General features: G+C 37.8%; 1 protein-coding gene across 2 annotated transcripts in view; it reads left to right on the plus strand.

Moving 5' to 3' along the window:
- ABCC4 (ATP binding cassette subfamily C member 4 (PEL blood group)) overlaps positions 1-19,996 on the plus strand; it is a 151,467-nt gene that overhangs the window by 73,669 nt on the left and 57,802 nt on the right. For both annotated transcript variants that reach the window (XM_074168923.1, XM_074168932.1), the window contains exon 20: positions 14,276-14,355. In XM_074168923.1, the coding sequence (XP_074025024.1) occupies positions 14,276-14,355 (80 nt within the window). The remainder of the gene's footprint in view (positions 1-14,275; positions 14,356-19,996) is intronic.

Raw genomic sequence — 19,996 nt, forward strand, 5'->3', positions numbered from 1 at the left:
TTCGATCTAATTTAGTCTTCTGATTTTTCTGTTGATTCTTCCAAGTGCTTCAGACTTACTCAGACAAAAGCCTCTTTCTTCACAATTGTCAAATTTCATTGAATCTCAAGTCTTGGTGATAGAGCTTAATTGTCAGCAAAATAAGTCTTGGTTTCTGTAAATTGTTTGATCCTCAATTGGTTTAGAAGTGACAATATACTTTCTTTTACGGGGTTTAGATATTGTTTCCATGTGGTATATGGAGCGAAGTTGGACCAACTGAGGAAATTATTTCAATTGTTTTCTGTCAGGAAGGCTTAGACAAACAGCTTAGTCTCAGATCCTTTAAAGTTCAAGCATCTGCCACTAGGGGCAAAAATTATTTTCCTGTAGGCATTCATCTTTTATTGTAGATTTACTGTGCTGCTTCACTTGGTTGATAATCTAATTTAAACCTCAGAGATGAGTCATACCTCCTCAATGGGATTCACAGCTAGTTTAAATTCTCTGATGTCAGAACCTTTCAGTTCTTCCAGGATCTTTTTTCTCAACATAATGGTCCTTTGGGTGTCTGAATGCACTGGGGAGGAAAGAATGTGACCCGTGCAAGCAGTAACACTTCAGTGATATTGTTTTACAATTTACGTCGGGTTTTGTTTTCAATATTTATTTAGGTCTCTAGTTTAGGTAATTTGTGATGTCTTGATGTAATTTGGGTCCTAATTGTGCCAAGTGGTCCATTGTGGACAGACTGCTGCAGGTATGAGGGTGGTAACCCTCTGAAGTAAGGAACTTTCTGGAGCGTGGAATAGACCTCACCACATGGATCATGTGCTGTACTAGTGACTTGTATCATAGGACCAGCATCTTCTATACCAACTGTGATACGACAGTTTTCCAGGAATACTTTGATGTCAGGAGGATTTCAATCTCCTTTCTTTTGAGAAAGAAAACAAACAAACAAAACCCCAATTGTCCAGAAGGCCCTAAAAGGTTTTAGAGTGATCCAAAAGCTTAAACTTGTTCGTGACCTCTTCCTGAAAGCATGACCACTGTATAATTGACCGCTAAGCACTTTAGGAATTGAATGTTCATATTTGGGATGTGAATTGCTATTTAAGGACTTCCTCTCCAGAGTCAGTCAAGGACAAAATAGACATTCAGAAAGTTAAGAGGCGTTGTAAATACCATTCAGCTGTGGTGAAAAGTTTATTGGATGCTTTTCATATGCATTCTAAAGTTAAGCTACATTTTGAAAACCATCAGAGCCAACATTTGTTCTCTAAATATTACAATTAAATATCTACAGTGCTAAGTTGTTACTAATTAATACTCTGTAATACTAATAGTGGTTGGGTTATTGACACAATTTCGCCTTCTGTGGTTATTTTGCTTGAAGTTATACTTTTGTTTCGTATGTTTTAATGATGTATCCACAAATTGATCCAGAATCAAGTTCTGTGCTCATGCTGTTTTGTGAAGAGGGAAGGAAAAACACAAGACATCTTTCTGTCATTTAATTTCATTATTATATGTATGGTTTTCCATTTTAATCCTGCCTTTTCAGAGATTTGCTTAATGCCTTTTTTAATACAGAATAACAGCAAAGCAGTTGTTTTAAAGCAGCCTTTCCCAAAATGCCTGGGATCAGATTATGATCAGTGACTATTTGCAAAATTTGTAGTGTTTATTCCAAAATATAACTTGTGCTTTAGGTCCATGAGAGGATTCTATTAGTGTTTTATATATTGGATATGGATACCTGGAAGATAGATATTTTTGTCACGGTCTTTGCATGCTCCTCTAGTTGTCCAGTTCCTTGCAGTCCTGGAATTTCTTTCATCCTAATGATGTAAGAAATCAGACACTGATGTAGTTTCTGCTGATTAAGAAAAGCAAAAAACAAATTGTGGAGAAAATGGATGTCAGAGAAACAAAATGAATGCATAAGTAAGTGAACTGTTAAGACTCAAAGACAGGCATGTTTATTTTGAAACAAAGAAAACTTTTACTGAGAATTCCTCTACCCGAAATCTTAATTGGTCTTGTGAAATCTTAAGACCCTGCGTGAATGAAATTAAGCAAGCTAATTAGAGTATACTCTGAAGACGAACAAGACACAACCAGCTGTTGCCCCTGCAGTTCTGTAGTTAGCAGAGTGAAATACGCTCCTATAAGAGCAGTTTAAAGCAAGGAGTAACTAAAATCCTCCGAATTGTTCTCTAAAGGCATCTAGTTTAAGTGTTGCAGCCACCTTCTATTCTCACTTGCTTTGTCCCAGACTCTTCCATGCTTCCTAGCCTATGCCTCGCTGTGTCGGGCTTCATGCCTTGGTTGTGCTTGGGATGACGTTCTCTTTTTTGAGAGTGCTTATTTGTATCCGGAGCTTGTGCCATGCCATGGGGAAAGGGGAGTGGAAGAAGCAATGTTGAAAGAAGAGGGAGGTGAGCAAACGAGGAGCGGGTGTGCAGTGAATGAAGCAGAGGGTGAAGGAGAGGGCATGTGGAAGCAGCCAGTCTGTGCAGGGCAAAAAATCAAGTCAATATGTACAAAGCTCTTTCGATATCCAAACATCCCAAGTTTGGCAACTTCTGTGACTCTTACTACCAGCTAGTCTTTTGACAGTTCTGTCTTGCAGCTCCTCGCTAGGGCCAGGTGGAGAGAAGACTTTTTTCTTGATCGTGTGGCTCCATTGTACTTTGAGGTGTAGAAAGGAGCGTGGCTTCATTTGAGCATCAACCCTCTTCCCATGCAAAGCTTTTACTATTTCTGCACCTGGTAACTGCAGCTGTTGGCACATTCCTCTGTTTATTTCCTTCCTCCATCATCGTTTTGCCTTCTTATCTTTCATGCTTACATCTTTGTAACTTCCTGCTCTCTGTGCAGTAAAGTTCATCCACAAGCTGGCTTTTCTTCATCTTAATATCATCTCTCAAGATACACCATTATCACTGTAACCACAGTATAACTATACACTGACAGTAGTTAAACATATGGGTGGAGAAGCTCATTAATTCCCTGACCCCTTTGTTTTCCTGTACTTTAAAAAGGCAAAAAGGCACACATCTTGTCCTGCAACTTTCTGTTCCAACTTACTGCTACATCTTCCCTTTGCTCCTTGTTCCTTTTATAGTCAATTGTGTTGGTTTCTCTTAACCAACACAACAGACTCTTCCAGGCAGGGCATGCTGCTGGTTACATGATGGTCCAGAGTGCATCCAAGTGAGGCTCTGCCTCCCACTTCAGATATATTAATCCTCTTTTGGGTGTTTCTGTCATGCAAATAACAAATGGCGGTGTTCTCAGGAATCCCTTGTTGCGGGCGGCACTCTTCTATTTTTGCAAATTTATTTATTTAGGAGTTCATACTGCTGGACAGCTGTAAATCAGAGCTTCATGGTGAAGTCTGTCTTTGAACTGAACGAAGACAAAATAGATTGTAAATTGTATTCACTTCTGCTTGAATGACTGTTCAGTAAAGCCATTTTTTTTCTCCTTGATGCGTGTGAGTTTTTTTCTCTGTTCATAGAAAAGTTAATAAATGTCACTGTAAACATATTTATACTTATCATTCTAAGTTTTTCTTATTTAAAAGCTGTGAAACAAAATAGAAAATTATAGGGCTATGTTAGATTTTTCTTTAAGTCATGTATATGTAAGCGTATGTTTTTAAACTAATTTAACCTCTAGCACTCAGCTGTCAAAAAATCTAGGGGTGTGAATGTAAGGTATATTTCTGCGTGAACATTAAATGTTCTTTGGTTTTGATTTATACACTACTAGTGTTTTAGTATGGTCAGCAGCTACTTACTCATTTGCAGCTACTTACTCCTAGTATGTTTTTCTTTTTTGTTTTTGAGGTGAAGCTTTCTAATAGTTGCCCAGTAGAGAGGGTACAGTAAAGTCATATGCAGTGCAATATAACTTTTCACAATGCTTAGCATTTAATCATTTAATTATTAAAATTTCTTTCTTTTAATGTAATGAATATAATATGCAGTAGAGAAGAGGTCATATTTTGGTTTTTTCTCATTTGAATGTATATTATACCCCAAATTTCCATTTCAGAGTTGTTAATTATAGTTTAGGCTGTGAAGTTTACATTGTAGTGATTTCTTTCCCCCCAGAAGCTGATGACCCAAATAAATGCATTGTCAGACTATATCTAGATTCCTTTGGACAGCGCTCCTTGCTTGAAGAAAATGCTTGGGATGTGGTTGCCTTCAGCTTTCCTAAGACAAAAGATTTTTTTTTATTGTTTCTCAGGCGAGATTTGCAAGTAGAATTTGGTGCCAGTCACAAAACCAAAGAGGAGGTGAAGTCATCTCTCCTTATACCCTACAGCCCACTCCACAGTAAAGATCCATTCCGTGCCCTAAATTAGGCCAAAAAAAAAGGGGGGGGGCGGGGGATTTGAATCCAGCTGTAGTCCCTCCCATGCTGATTGTTGTAGCCTTCAGGCACGGACTCATTTGCCTTCTTCCAATGCCATACTTATTTTCTGATTCATCCAAAGGGAGAGCAGCTTCAAGAGCAGCGACTGAAGGAGCCCTACCGCAGAATTGCCTCTAGTAGAGCAATTAACACGCTCACTGGAGAGGTGGGCGACCCGCATTCAGTGCATGCTCCATGACTGGTAAAAATAACACGTTCCTTTGCGTCTCTGCCCAGCCTTCACCTCTCATGTAAGTGTCCTGACCTCTGGGCTTGGCTGTACGTTTATAAACAGGACAAGAAGTTTCCCAGTGTCTTCTTCCTTTGTGGTTTTGTGAATGGTACCTAAGTTGTGGATCTAGTTGTTTACAAATTTTCTGTGGCTTTGCTTTAACATGTGGTTTTAAATGTCCTTAATGGAAGCAAAATTTTTAATTTTTTTTAATTAATGTGTCTTTTTAAACACACAGCAAATTTTCCAAGCAAATGCTTTGATGATTTGCACAGCAAAGTAAAAGAGACACAGTTCTAATTTTCTGATAGTTCTAGCAGAATTTCTCTGGAGTTCAACAGTAATGACATTTCATGTGAGACAGGAAAAAACCCACTGGAAATTATATAGTGTCACCCATTCTGAATTCTGGATAGACAAACCCGTGTTGCTGCAGTGGCTTTTTTATTGTATGAGTAGTTAAAAAGGAAAAGGTATTTTGGGAATCATTACATGGGTACATAATGAATGAGCTTTAGAGAGAATCTCTCCTTGCCAAACAATTCACATTTTCCAGAAGAGGAGAGAAAGAAAAAGAAACTGAAGCTAAAGAAAAATGAGTGATTGAGCCAAAGGAACATGCCAAGCAGAAGACGAGGGTTTACAAAGTCAGATGAAGACATGAAATGCTTTTGCTGTTTCAGCTGCCCAAAGGCTTTATCCTTAAAATGGATGGGGTAGGTAGAGGCCCGAAGGCTTGGCTTGGCTTTCACAGCAACAGTCTGTATAGAATTCCTTTCCATGGTTTCAAAAAAGGAGGAAAATGGATGGAGAATCATTCTCATCAGTGTGTGGGATAGGATCTGAATATATATGACTCATGAAATACAAGATAATGTTTTTTTGCTGAATGATAACTGTATCATCCAGATCGCAGTTTCAACTGAAGTTTTCATGAGGCAAAAGCTTTATGTTAAGTAATGTCCTACTTGGTTATTGTCATCTTAGATTTGAGTGATGACTGAGCCCTTCTAACTTCAAGGCCTAAAAAAAAGGGGGGGGGGGGGAGGAGAAGAAAAACATTAAAAAGAAGCAAATTAATATTCTTATTCAGTGAATTATCTTCAGGAGGTGGAATGGTAAGAAAATCACCAAATGCCAGCAGATTTGCAAGAGCTATGTGGGATTTCCTCCTCTCTGATACTTTCTGAAATTCAGCATTCAAAGCCTGTTCTGAATCTAGTCTAGACAATATATATAGCACAGGAAAACTCCTTTTTGCTGTTGGAAAAATCTTACCAGAAAGGTGACATTTATTTCCATTTTTGTTTTAATCCTTATATTGATGTGTATTTATATATAACCTCCAAATCTGAAAGTAGCTCTAAAAGCTGTTTTTCTCCTCTCATGTAAAAATTTCAGCAACAGAATACTCTTCAGGTATTTCAGTCCATCCTGATTTGTAGTGTTCAATTTAGTTCATTGTAAGCCCCCTCCAGCAAATCAACACTTGGGACATATTTTCAATCCAACTTGGATTTATAGCAGAAAAGAGAGCTAGACTACACAAATGCCCTTTCAGAAGTGGATGTGTTTGTGGTTAAATAGTTTAGCAAGGAATTAAATTCATAATCTTGCTAGTAAAAAGCCAATATAGGGCTATATTCTGTATATACTATTCCAGGTTTCTATTATAGTGATGCTTTGTATTGTGGTGAGAAGTTGCAGTAGGTGACTTTACATCTGGAACAGAAAAAGAAGGTGGTGTAAATCAACAGAAAATTCTGTAGATAATGTAACAACTTGACATCTTTTTAAAGGCCAGTTAATAAGAACTTGCAAGTGGTTACCGTTTTTTATTTATTAGTTTTTTCCTTCAAGAGTGGGAAGGAGGCCAGTGTCAACTCTTTCTGTACCACCTCCTCTGTGCAAATTCTTTTTCTTGTTGTTCAGTTGGACTGTGTCCCTTAAAAATATCTATTTGCTTATGTGGTATTATGTAGCAGAAATTAAGTTGTGCTGTATTTTGGCAGTACATTAGATTTGATGGCTTGGTTTTAGTTTTGGGTTTGGTTTTTTTTTTAAGTATGTTTAAATGTCAATTTTATTCATTAAACTCAGGGTAACTTAAAATAGCTCCAGTGAATAAAAATGATTTTGAAGGAGAAAAGATATACAGAGCTTAACTTGTGAAATTGCTAGAACTTTTTTCTGGCGATCTTCATCACAGAATCACATATGAAAGGTTTAATATTACCTCAGGGATTGGGGGGCAGAGGGCGGGCAGGTGTCTGCTTTTATTGTCATTCTAATTATGAAGCAGAGATGTAGCTTTGTACACAGGTTATGGGATAAAACTTTCTTACATAGCCAGAAGTTTTCTGTTTCGAATGATTCCGATAAGTTCTTTCACAATAAGTTACAAAAGAAAAAAATCTGTGAATGTTAATTATTGGGGTAGGGCGGTATCATTGCAGGGATCGATAATTTGAAAGTTACTAATGAATATATTATCCCAGATCCATCATGCTTTTGTAAAATAGATCATTTCATTAGCAAGTATAATACAGCGCCCAAGTTAAATTCTGTTTTGCAAATTCTGTTACAACTGAAACTGTAGCCAACTTGGTTAATTGGTAATGATATATAATACAAAAGGCAATTACAATGCAGAAGGTATTTTGAGATTTCTCATGAAAGCCAGTTGAGAAAGAAGGAAAGTTACAATTATTTTTTTTTCCAATCAAGACGTTTTTCTTTGTGTGCTTCTGTTTTAATGAAGACTTTATGTATCCTTTCTGCGTTGTATTGTAAGTGAGGAGACAGACTTTGGTGTGGTGATAACTGATGTTAATGCACATGCTCTTTTGAGCACACCCAGGAAAAAATACAAACGCACTGTACCACACAATTTAGCAAAGGGATATGCATGGAGCATTGACCTATTTTGATTTTTCAGATGCAGGGTATTTCTAATCAGTAGGTCATTAAAATACTGGGTGTTTCTAGTGGACTGGAAAGCTCAAGAAACAACTGTGAAGTTAGGATCAATGTATTCATACTAAGTAATGTAGACGTCTCCATCAGCAGTAAAAGTAGAAATTCATTTCCAAAGAAGCCTGTTTTCCATTCTTATCTTCGTCATAGTTATCCTTCTTTCTTTAAATCCTACACTTAAAAATAAGATCAAACACAGCGTTCACATTTTCTTCTCGTTTCCTAACTGTTTTCCTGTTTGACAGCATTTGTGTAAAAAGTCCTTTTCAAGTAGTAAATTAATTTGGATAGAAGGCATCCCACCTGAATTCATTACATGCTGGCAGTTTAGATAAATGGATGTTATGATCTCAGCATATTTTGGCCCAGCACTACTGTGCCCATTTGCAAATGTCTAAGAAAGTGATAATATTCCTGTCAGTTTCAGGCTGCTAAAGAAAAAAAAAATGGGGCAGAATTTCTTATTTATATTTATAGGATGCCTGTGGGGAAGACAGTAATGCTGTATATGGCAGTTTGTGTGGACATGTGGTGCTAAACATATATTAAAAAAAGATAACAGACCTATTGACGTTTCTTTGTAGAAATATGGAAGAAAAGCCAGAGTAGATCAGTAATTGACAGCTATGCAGGAGATGCATTTCCAGATTTCTTTCTGAAGAAATATTTCACAAACTTACAATTCCTTTCAAAGTCAGTAATCCATCTTTAATTATTTTGTTGATTTCATAGTTGTATTTCACAAGGTTGATGTAATGTCTGCTTCCTGCCAACATTTGATATGGACAATCCACTTTGTCACTGCTTTGATGAAACGGAAGGCTGCTTGTAGTTGCAGTACTTTTTCTTTTCTATTTTCTTTCTTTTTTTTTTCTTTTTTTTGGCGTATGTGTGTGAACTGAGCACGGGTGAAGACTTATCAGTCACTGAATGCCGTAGCTTAACAGCAAGATATGTGGTGAGCTGTCGATTTATACCACTGACAGAACGGGAAACATGTTCAATGCAGTTAAATGGATGGGCGTTTAAATGTTCCTAGTTCTGTGCAGCGATTCCTTTTATTCCTGCCTTTGAGTATGCTTTTATTGCCACATACACACTTCTGAGCATTATTTTACTACCAGGTGTACGTTTAAAATGACTTTGGTTTTACAAGCTGTATTTTTGACTTGTTAAAGTACATGATTTTGCTCTTTAGGGGTAAGTTAATACCTCTACCTATACACAAATTGCGATGTCGTCTGTTGTAGCGCGTCCCCCCAGGACCGACCGCAGTGATGCCACCCTGCCATGGTGGCCACCTTCACGCTGGTTCTCTGCCTCCCTTGTGCAGGTGGTGGCCCAGTGCCTGGTGTCAGCAGAGTGATGGACGGGGGGGCTTCTCCTCGTTGAGTAAAGTAGGTGATGGTGAAGTGCGTGCTTTTGACTGTGTAACATCAGTCCCTCTAAATTAAAGTTGTCTTAGATCAGAAGAGCATCTCTGTAGGCCAGAAGAGCATCTCTGTGGCATGACACCTTCAAGCAAAGCACAGTCCCACTTGGGTTCGCTTACATTTAGTTATACCGGTATGACTTTAATACCTACTTGAATCCATTCCTAGCGGTACATGTTGCTTTCAGACAGGTTTCTGTGAGTTTGCAGCAAGAAGTGGGAGATAATAGCTTTTAATTTGTTGTTTTTTCTTCATGGGGGCTGGGCTGTGGGGAGAGTGTTCCTGGTTTCACTGTTGCAGAGTACGTAAAGAGATTTTGAATATTTTTTCCCCTGGTAAATGCAGTGTACTTGTATGTGAAAATTGATACTTAGGCCAATTGCCATGTAGGAGTTTAGGTTACTATGCAAAGCAGTATTTATTAATAACATTTGCGTATTGAACTAGAGTGTGATGCAATTAAAATTCCCTGGATAGAGGATTAGCCTGATCTCTGAGGGGGCGAAAAATTCCAACAGTGTGCACCCTGTGCATACACACACACACAAGTGGCAAAAACTTTCTATCCCTAGAAGGACCTTCTCTTAAAACTTTTTTCTTTTCCAAAGAGGCAAATTTGTGGACTAGAGAAGTAGCCGCAAAGCATTTCTGCAAAGTGTGATGAAACAAGTGGGTATAAAGGCTTTGTAAACCCTTTGCAAGGTATATAAAAACAATCTACCCACTCTATTCTGTTATACAAAAGTATTTTAGTGAATGCACTGGCCAAGAAAGTATACTAGAAATGCCAAATACCTTTAGAAATAATGTACTGCTGCTTTTAGGGTCCTTGATATTTGGAATTCAGGTTGCACAACATCGAATGTTATTGGTGGCATTTGGCTGTTCCAGTGGAGGATCCTAGTTCCTCGTTTAAAAAAAAAATAAAAATCCTTTTCTTTTCTGGTGTTTGCATCCTAAGTGTTGATTCAGTTTGGATTATATTTCTTTCATGGAGAAGTATGTATAAACATTTTAAATAGGTGTGGCACACTGTCAAGTGTTTTCATTATTTGGATGATAGGTTTGAATATCTATTCCAAAGTATTAGTAGGCACCTGCAGAAGCAAAGTGGGTATGTAGCACCTGAACACATTCTGATTCATGCAATTAAAGCAGTTTACAGAGTGAGAAAGAAAAGAGTATCACATACTGAGGTTTGATGTCTTTTTCACAGAGAACAAAAGAGGTTTGATTCTTTCACTTCAAGTTTAGCCTAACTGTTATGTAGTGGAGGAGGTTTAATGAATCATTGTTTAACTTTGATACTGCCAAGTATTTGACCATTAAATAGTCTGAAATGTGTACATAGCACTTTGGTGACAGACCCTTATTTAACTGTGATTAATTGGCATTGAATAGTTATTTAATTACTTGGGAAGAAATCTAACAACAGTGTGTGTTCTGATTAAGTTATTTGATGTAAAAACAAACACGGGACTGTTGAAGAGAGCACGTTCCCTTTTGCAGCTTTGCTGCTGATGCTGCACACCACATGGGAGCCTGAGAATGATTAAAACAGCAGATGCTATTCACAAATTTGGATGCTGTTGTAACATTGGCATACTTAGTTCTTGAATTCTTAAAAGACGTTTTTGTTAGTGGTTTCATGAAATTTCCTTTGCCTTACAAGTTCTAGATTTAGTATTTTATTTTGGCTTTTGAAGCCCAGACTGAAACTTACTGGGACGGGTAAAGGGTGCAAGTGTTAAGTGAGCTTGAAAATTTTTGAAAATTTAAAATACCAGACTAGGTCTAAGAATTATTGTCTCGTGGCATGTATCTATATCACAGAAGTGTTCACTTAAGGAATTTGGTTTTTTTGGATGTGTGAAGTATTGTGGGAAGTGATGTTGGCAGTCTGTAAGTTTGGGAGGGAAAGATATTAGATAAGTTTTGAAGAGAAAAAGAATATTATTTTTTGAGTTGTGCAGGTCCTGCCCATCTTGAACAGCTGGTGCAACAGTTTCTTTAATCTAAAGAACCATCCCCAAAGGTTAGGTTTGCAAATGCTGGTAGGTACTGTAGTCAAAACTGTAAACGTTTTGAATCCTGACTCAAAATGGCTACTTCAACTTTTGTATCTGGAATGTTTTCTCCTCCATGCTTAATGCATAAGCAAGCCATATGGAAGAGACAGTAAAATCAGAGGACCTGAGGCTGGCTCAAATCAGCTAAGTTTTCCTTAATGACCGGGTTCCTCAAAGAACTTTACTGGAAGAGATGTTACTGTGGAGAACAGAGCCACAGTCACTCTTGGTGGGCAGGATGAAGACAAGTATTCTGCAGCTCTCATTTATATCTGTACCGGCTCGTTAGCCCTGAAAGTGCCCCAATATATCTGTATTGTGCTTGCAGCCTAAAGCTCTCCTTGTCGCAGGACTGAAACTTGCTCCAGAAAATGGCTGGAGATTGTCACATCCTCCAAACAATTGCCAAAAAACCCCAAAATCCAGACTTGAAAATCTGCAGTTCCTCCTTGAGCAACTTTACAGGGTCATTCTTCAATAGAAATGAGAAACGAACTCCAAGATGCGGTTGGAACTTAGTAAAACCCCTTTTGACAGTGAGCGTTTTGTAGTGGCTTCTCTCCTCTAGCTCTTAAGGCTTTGTCTTTGCCATACAAAATGAGAGTAAGCGCAGTGATTTTCCAGGAACAAGTTTGGATGAGCTCTTCCGCTTGTGGGATGAGGGAGGTCATGAAGACATTGCTTGATTCGTGGGGGTGCCAGTGCTGACCTGACCCGTGCTATGGTCATGGAAAGTAGCCAGCCTGAGTGACCTTGCTTCTTATATCCATCTGAAAACTACTCCAAATAAAACTTATTTGGGGTTGACAGGCAAAGGGAGATTCCAAGGCTGAATTAAGGTGGAGTTTGCTCGCTATGGGAATAATTCTTTGCCCTTGCCTACAGCTTGTCATCAGTGGGTCTCAGAGCGTTTTACAGAGGTGCTCAGCACTGTCGCCTCTCCTTGCTCTGCTCTTCACTCTGTGAAATAAAGTGAAGTTACTCAGGAGGCAAGTGACAAAGCTGCCAACAGATTGCTAATACCCTGAGCCCAATCCATTATGCCATCTTGTTTGGAGGAGATCAAGGGCCTGGAGCACCTCTCTTCTGAGGAAAGACTGAGAGAGCTGGGGTTGTTCAGCCTGGAGAAGAATGAGAGGAGAATCTCATCAGTGCTTATAAATATCTAAAGGGTGGGTGTCAAGAGGATGGGGCCAGGCTCTTTTCAGTGGTGCCCAGTGACAGGATGAGGGACAATGGGCACAAACTGGAACACAGGAAATTCCATCTCAACATGAGGAGGAACTTCTTTACTTTTGAGGGTGGCAGAGCGCTAGAACAGGCTGCCCAGAGAAGTGGTGGGGTGTCTTTCTTTGGAGATACTCAAAAGCTGCCTGGATATGTTCCTCTCCAGCCTGCTCTAGATGGACCTGCTCTGGCAGGGGGGTTGGACTAGATGATCTCCAGAGGTCCCTTCCAACCCCATATCATTCTGTGATTCTGTGCAATTCCCTCGTCTGCCTCTCCTGGACAGGACACTAAGGAAAGCCATGTCAGAAGGAAGCATTTTTTTTTTTGCCAGTGAAGTCTTTGTTCATTTGATAATAACCTGGAATATGCTATTTAGGTATATTAAGAAGTCTTAGCTACAGCATATATGCAGTATGTGCTAGATCACTTTTCCACAGCCAGTTTCCATGTAAGGAAATCACAGGAAAAGGAAACTTTAAAAGAAAAAAAAATAGTCTTGGAGTTCCTTCTAATGTATCTATCCCAACATGAAATAAGTGAAGGGGAACATCCCCAGCTGTCGTTTCCACTAGAAATGGATGAAAGCAATTTTGCTGAGTCTTGTGCCCTTCCTCTCTGTGTGCAAAGCCTAAAAATAGGATGAATTCTACTGTTGTCTCCCTAAGTAACTGCTTTTGGTAGTAAAGTACTACAGAACAAGCTGTTCTCCACCAGTATTTCTCTTTGGACTCGCGTCCCAGCGCTGAGGAGAGGATGTTTTGCATATTGCTTAGCGTGGAACAGAAATTCCCTTAAAAAAAGAAATCAATACTATGCAACAAAATTCGTAATTCTGAGACAGCCATGAACAGAAAAATGTTGCTACAGAAGTTACTTCAGTATCTCTTATCTCTGAATTACGTCTCCAGCGTACTCCATGGAAACTTTAAACTTAACTACTTTCAGTTTAATGAGCTCCTTTGAAAAGAAGAAAAGTCTTTTGTTGCCAATGCAGTTGAATGTGTTTGTACCAGTTAGAAGTAATAATTGAATCAAGATATATGTAGATAAAAAAGCAATGTGAATGCATGTACAGGCATTACACACCTTAGAAAAGGCCAGGTTCCCATCCTTAGCTTAGTTTCTTTCCTGGTGAGTAGAGATATCGATTAATAGAGAAAGATACTAATCCACTTACGGGTGGCAGTGTTGTGACTTCAATTATTAAAGAACTCTTGCTGTAACTGTTTTTTCCACTCAAGTAGAACTTGGGAAAATAGAGAAGTGTAAATGCTTCACTGACAGCAGATTAAAAATTGTTTTATTAGCTTTATTAAAGATCGGTATTGTCAAGGTTTTGAATAAGTATAAATGTAAGGCTGCATGAATGCAAATCTATCTCAAATTTTATTTCTGAAACCCCTGCAATTTGAAGCCATGTATAATGGTGAAGGGGTGGGAACAGAAATACTAAGAAGGATCAGTTAGATCAGCTATGATCTATCTGGGACATGCATGCACTAGTGAGTTTCAGTCAGTGATGGGAGCAGATTCTGGCTGATGTTACTTGATGAAACTTGCATTAAGTTGTCTGAACTGTAAACCTTTACCTGCACATGTTGAGCATACAAAGCATGTGTGTTTCACCTGTTAAATTCTATCGAACTATTATCTTCAAAGCCCATTTTATTTTTATCCTAGCAGTTTAAGTAAAGGTTTTACATTCGGGTGAAAAAAGTTCGTAAAAGTGTGTTGTTCTTCAAAATATATTGCAGTGGTTGTAAAAGATTCCCTTCATGATGGTTTCAAAAAGTGTCTCTTTATCTTCAGATTCCAGTTGTTTCCTTTTAAATGCTACTAAAATGGTAAAACATGATGTGTTTAAGATATTTTGATCTTTTAAGGAATTATATTTACTTTCTTCTCCAACCCTGTTTCTGTAGGAAGAATCTTAAATCGTTTCTCCAAAGATATTGGCCACCTGGATGACTTGCTTCCATTGACATTTTTGGACTTCGTGCAGGTAATTCAGTTGCTACTGTCAAAGACCTCTGCAGTGCATTCTGAATTTAGATTCTTGTATGCTTTGCTTAGGATCAGCTATTTGTCACAGATGTAGCTGAGTTGAATAGAAGTACTTGTTTGTGAAAGAAAGGTGTGGTTGAAATGTAATGTGTCAGTAAAAAGCTAACATGAGTAATAACTGGCAGGTAGGAGTGGCTATACACAGCTTGCTATTATGTCAAGATTTCAGTTCATAGTAGCTACATGCTTGGTAAATTGCTCCTGATTTGCCTCCAAGCAATCTGGCAAGCTTATTGCTGTTATAAGAAATATGTCCATAGTAAAGAAACAATCAACTCACATGAAAAGATAGCACAGATTAACCTAATTACGTGTCTACTTCCACAAAGAATCAAATGCTTACCACACCATTTTGGATTAAAATAGGTGTGGCTATTTACAAAGAAAAGATTAGTAGTAATAGGGTGAATATAATAGCCTTAATAGGAACAAGTGAAATAAGTTGCTGCAGACAAGAAAGATGGACAAAGCAGTGAGATTTTGATGATGATGAAAGGATAAAGGATTATATATGACATCAAGGTAATTCTTCTGTTGCAGTTGCTATTAATCCTCCTTGTAAAAAAATTGCAGAAGGATAAAGCTGTAAAAAAAATATGATCGTACTGTATCAAAATAACATGAATCACAGAACACGCAGAATCGTGGAGACTAGAGAAAGAAATGACTTAGTGGATCATCTGGCTCCGCTTAGTGTATCAGACCTGTCATGCTCAAATCAGAAATGTTTCTTAAGGTGCTATTGCTAACTTTGCTTCGTTTCTTAGAGGTAACTTGTTCAGGATCTAAACCCTGTTTTGACTTGTTTGAAAATAAACCAAAGACATTTTGGGTTGAGCAGTTTAATCATGTTGTTAATGCTAAACTTTTGAAAATTGGAAAAAAATATTCCAAGGAGTTAGTAAAACCACTTCTTAAGATAAAGTCTTTTTCCTAGTTTAGTGAAGTTGTTAAAGTTTAGGTGTGTATTTCTTTTTCAAAGCATTACCAGTGCCACATGTCATTTTGGGGAAGAAAGGAAGGTGATATATTTTGCATATCAATTAAAGCAACTGGGTTTTTTTGTGAGTTAGGGGAGTGGCTTATAGTGAATATTAAGAATTAAGAATATTTGAATTCATGGGTTTTTTAAGGCCCTGACAAATTCTTTCCTGAAATTGCAATATAAACATCTTTCTATAATGTACTACTTGTTTTCTACTGTTTATACAGATTCCAAATTTTCATCAGTCTCATTAACTGTCTTATTAGACAGAATCTCTTACTTTATTTCAGCTCTCTTGGGACAATACATAGGTGCCTTTCTTCTTGGCTGGAAGCTCAGGCTGTCCTGCAATCCTTATCCTCTTCTCTTAGCATAGGATTTATGTCCACAAAGTTGAAACCATCTATTTTACATAGTGTTCCTTGGCCATTGGACCAAGCGATGCAGAAGGGTTTGTATTTACATAGGTTTCTCCCCCTTTACAGCAGACTGCGCTGTGTATGTTTATACTGCTTAATGGCCAGAGAATCCTCTGTGTCCTGTCATCTTGAAATAAAATGATTAACCCTTTTCCTTAGTTCCGTGCATTTATGATAATTTGAGAGTTGTGTTGCAGCCCACGTGCATAGTGTTTTTGTAAGCAAGAAACTGAGTGGGTGTTTTGCATGTCCTGGCATGTGGTTTAAAGGCATGTGGGGTTGTCTGAGGATGTAAAATTTGCTGAGAAAATGTTCGAGAAGTCTGCGTAAGCAGAGGGAGCCAAAATTGGTGTGGTCTTGTCCATACTTCTTCTTGGGAGAGGACCCTGAAGCAAACTGTCTTGAGAATGACACTCTTTTTCTGAGGGAACCAACTGGTTTAGCTCCTTCCTTAGCCTTCTCTTGGAGCAACCTGTATGCCTGGCACATACAGAGGACCAAATCATCTACTACTAGCAAATTGGAAAACCTAGTTATTTGACCAATGTATAGATACTTTTAGGCAGTATATGCTTACCAAAGCTTAACTGGTCTGGGATGAAGGAATGAAGGCTGTTGCTCGAGGTGTGATTGTTTTCTTCTTTCAAGCTCCTACTGTAAACCACGTTTGGTAAACATTTCCCCTCATGTTGATTACTTTGTGTGTGTCTTTTAAATTGGCTATTGAATGATTTGTCAAATTCCGAAGTTTGTATTTTAAGTGAAAAGTTTTCCTTTTCAAAAAAACAAAGTAGATGTTACGTGTCCAGTACACTATTAAAAAGATACTGTCTTTCAAAGCCTGTCTGTTCTATTTGGCATCAGAAAAGAAAATTTAGGAACTTACTGTTGATTAATAATGTGCTGCTATCCATAATACAAAAGCACTTCCTTCTTGGCAGGTTTTCTAAAACTTACTATTCTTGATCGGCAAGCGTGTTGGTTAGTGGATGCCTTTTGAAATTCAGTAGCAAAGATATGATACTTACTTCTGAAGACACACAGATTTTTACAAAGGATAACTGTTATCAATTATGATAGAGATCTTTTGTCACTTGTTTTGTTTGCAGGTGTCTTTTATAAGACTTCCTATAATCCCTTCAGGAAGAAATATTTTCTCCTTTCTAAAAACAGTATTAGCTAAATATAAAAGCTCTGATCCCAGCCATTGTTGTTGATTCTTTGAGAGACATTTCCCAACATTCATTGTTTAAATGGTTGTCAGGAAGAATCAAGTGAAACTTAATAAACAATGCAGTAACTGGTTCATCTTACTTTGTGTGTAGAAGCTTTTCGTGAGCGGATTTGCATTGAAGAAGTGGTCCTTTTTCTGAGTTACTGCAAGGATCATTGTGAAGCATTCCACCCTTTTTACTATATTGGCAAGTGAGTGTATAATTTCTGCACAAATAAACACAATGTGATTGGACACCCAAAAGCTACAATGTGAGCCCATTTAAATACCAATAAATAAATAAATAAAATCTACTGGTTTCGAGAATTTCATAATTACACCGAGTACAGATTTTAAGGCAATGCTAAAAATTCCTAATGTTCTTTTTAGAGTGCCTAATAAGATTTATACACTGCACTACAGTCATAATGAGCATGATTAGTCTAGACAGCTATATGGGATGAAAATTAATTCCTTGAACTGAAATAGTTGGATTTTTTACATCTTTCATTGAGTCAATGGAGAAGAAACGTTCAGTTCTCTTTGAGACAGTGGACAGTTGCTGTACGCTAATTTGTTAAAGCAAAAATAAAAGGTATGGGGCAAGCACAGAAATGCATCATAGACCTTGTGTATTCTTCTGAAAACCTGGCTAGATTTTGCAAAACTGTTGCTTTGCAATAGCTCCCAAAGTAGCAACTCTCACTGCATTTAAAGTTTCCTGCCGTGGTTTCTGTCTTTGGTTTTAAGTGCATCAAAATACAGCACACCTGTCTTTGGAGAGATTGGGGGCAGGAGGAACAGACCTCACTAGAAGGAGGCAGTCATTTTTTCTTCTTATCAATTTTAACAGCATATGAGACACGCCATGTTAGTGCAGTTGACCATCTTTTTGTAGAAATTACTCCTGTATCCCCGAGATTTATAAATACAAAATAAATCTCTTTTATAAGAACACATTTTATGGCAGTGTTTGACTAAGTGGCTGTTGAACAGAACTCTCTGGGTAGATGTGAAGTATAGAAACGGAAAAAAACAAAAGGTTAAGTTAGGCACTTCAGATGAGACACCTTTAATTGTACATTTACATTTCAGTTCAAAGCTCATTAAAGTAAAAAATTAACTTTACAGTCTGCAGTCTAAGCCTGAGCCTTATCTTCTGTAATGGACTCTGCCTGGCCATAAGGTTCAAGACCAACTCTCCTAAAAAATAAAATGGAAAGCAATGCTATGTTCACTATGATGCTTCTATTAAATATGTCACTAAATATGTTTGTAAAATCAGGCAGTAATTTATGTTTGTAGGTTGATTCAGATGGTCAAGAAGCTGAATGAACTTGTTTGGTGAAGATGGTGTATTTTTTTTGGTGGGCTCGCACATTTTAATTACTTGCCTTAGTACTGTTAGCCTCCTTAGCCTCAGTTCTGCATCTCACTTTCTTTTTCCTATCCTGAGTTATGTATTTTTGGCAGGTATTTTCCAACTAAGTTACCATCTCCTCAGGTAAAGGACTGCTCATGTGAAGGCCATTAAAGGGCTTTAAAACTTTCTAAGAGAATTTAAACATCTACGTGGTTTAGATATGTATGATTTATTTGTTTATTTATTAGTTCAATCAGAGGGCAGGCTTGACAGCAGCCTCAAAGAGCTACCCAAACACAAATAATTGCAGAAATGCTTTCTTTAGTTCGTATGAACTTGATCATCCTATAAATAAGTTCACAGGGACTTAAGGAAGTCAGGTGCCATTTAAAATGACTGGGATTTTGTTACTTAATTTTCTTAGGCTCCTCTGAAAATACCAGCTGATTTACTCAGTGTTATAACCAACTGTAGTTCTTTCTTCTGCCTTAAGCTCAGTGGGAGTACAAGGTTCTGTTGATGTGGACTTCCCTGGTAGATGTGGGGCTTGTAGTTTAAAATGCCGTGGTTAAAATGCATAACAATGTCTAGCTCAATGCAGCACTAATAAAATACACTGTACTAATTTGGGAAAAGGTCAGCCAAGGAATAGAATAAAAGAATTTAATGAGGACATATTAGGAATTAAGAATCCAATCTATTTAATAGTGTTTTATACACATTAGCCCAGATATTCCTAAGTGGCCAGTATTTTGGATGCTATATTTTTGAGAGCTCATCAAAGGCTTGGTTTTAGTACCCGAATCTCACTTTGACTTGAGATAGTTCTGCAGAAGCTTAACACCATTAAACTGTGCTCTCAGGTGATGCACGATGAGTACTCAAACTGAAAAACTGCTGGTTGAAAATTTTATTTATAAACTGATTGAATACAAAGGATGGTGAAATATATTTCAGACTTTCTTTTGGTTTTGTTAATTATTATGATAAGTTTTAAAGGGACTGTTTTCTCTGTAGTTCCTTGCGATTTTAATTCTTCAGTGATCCTGTTACCTGTTAACAGAGTTGATTTTCTGCTTTATTTTCTAGTGAATTTTAGTAACAATGTGATGGCCCTTTCATTTTGATTTCTTACCCTATGTTGGATTGAGGGGGGAAAAAAAGTCATGATCTGTTTTGTTTCTGGAGAACACTGCGAACATGTGAACTATCTGCAGCTGCCCTTGGAAAAGGGCAGTGATTTATTGAGGAAAACTGAATTGCAAAACCTTTTTCCTCCCCAAAATCAACAGCTTGACTGAGCTTAAATAACTGACTTTTCATATCCTTTCATCGCACACAAAGACCTAATCCTGAGACTACTTGAGCCACCAATGTAGGCTGTGGCTGAGACCACCACTGAATGTGCCATTCCCTTCTCGCCACACACAAAACACATTGACTGCAGCTTTATGAAGTGAAAATGCTGAAGAAAAGGAAAATGTGAAGGAGGTGTCCACAGTCATTTCTTTACCAAAAAAAAAAAAAAAAGGAAAAAAGAAAAAAAAAAAAGCTGCTGCATCTGGATATTAGGAACAAAAAGTGCCTCAGACTGGAATA

The sequence above is a fragment of the Numenius arquata genome, chromosome 1, assembly GCF_964106895.1.
Source record: "Numenius arquata chromosome 1, bNumArq3.hap1.1, whole genome shotgun sequence".
NCBI lineage: Eukaryota > Metazoa > Chordata > Aves > Charadriiformes > Scolopacidae > Numenius > Numenius arquata.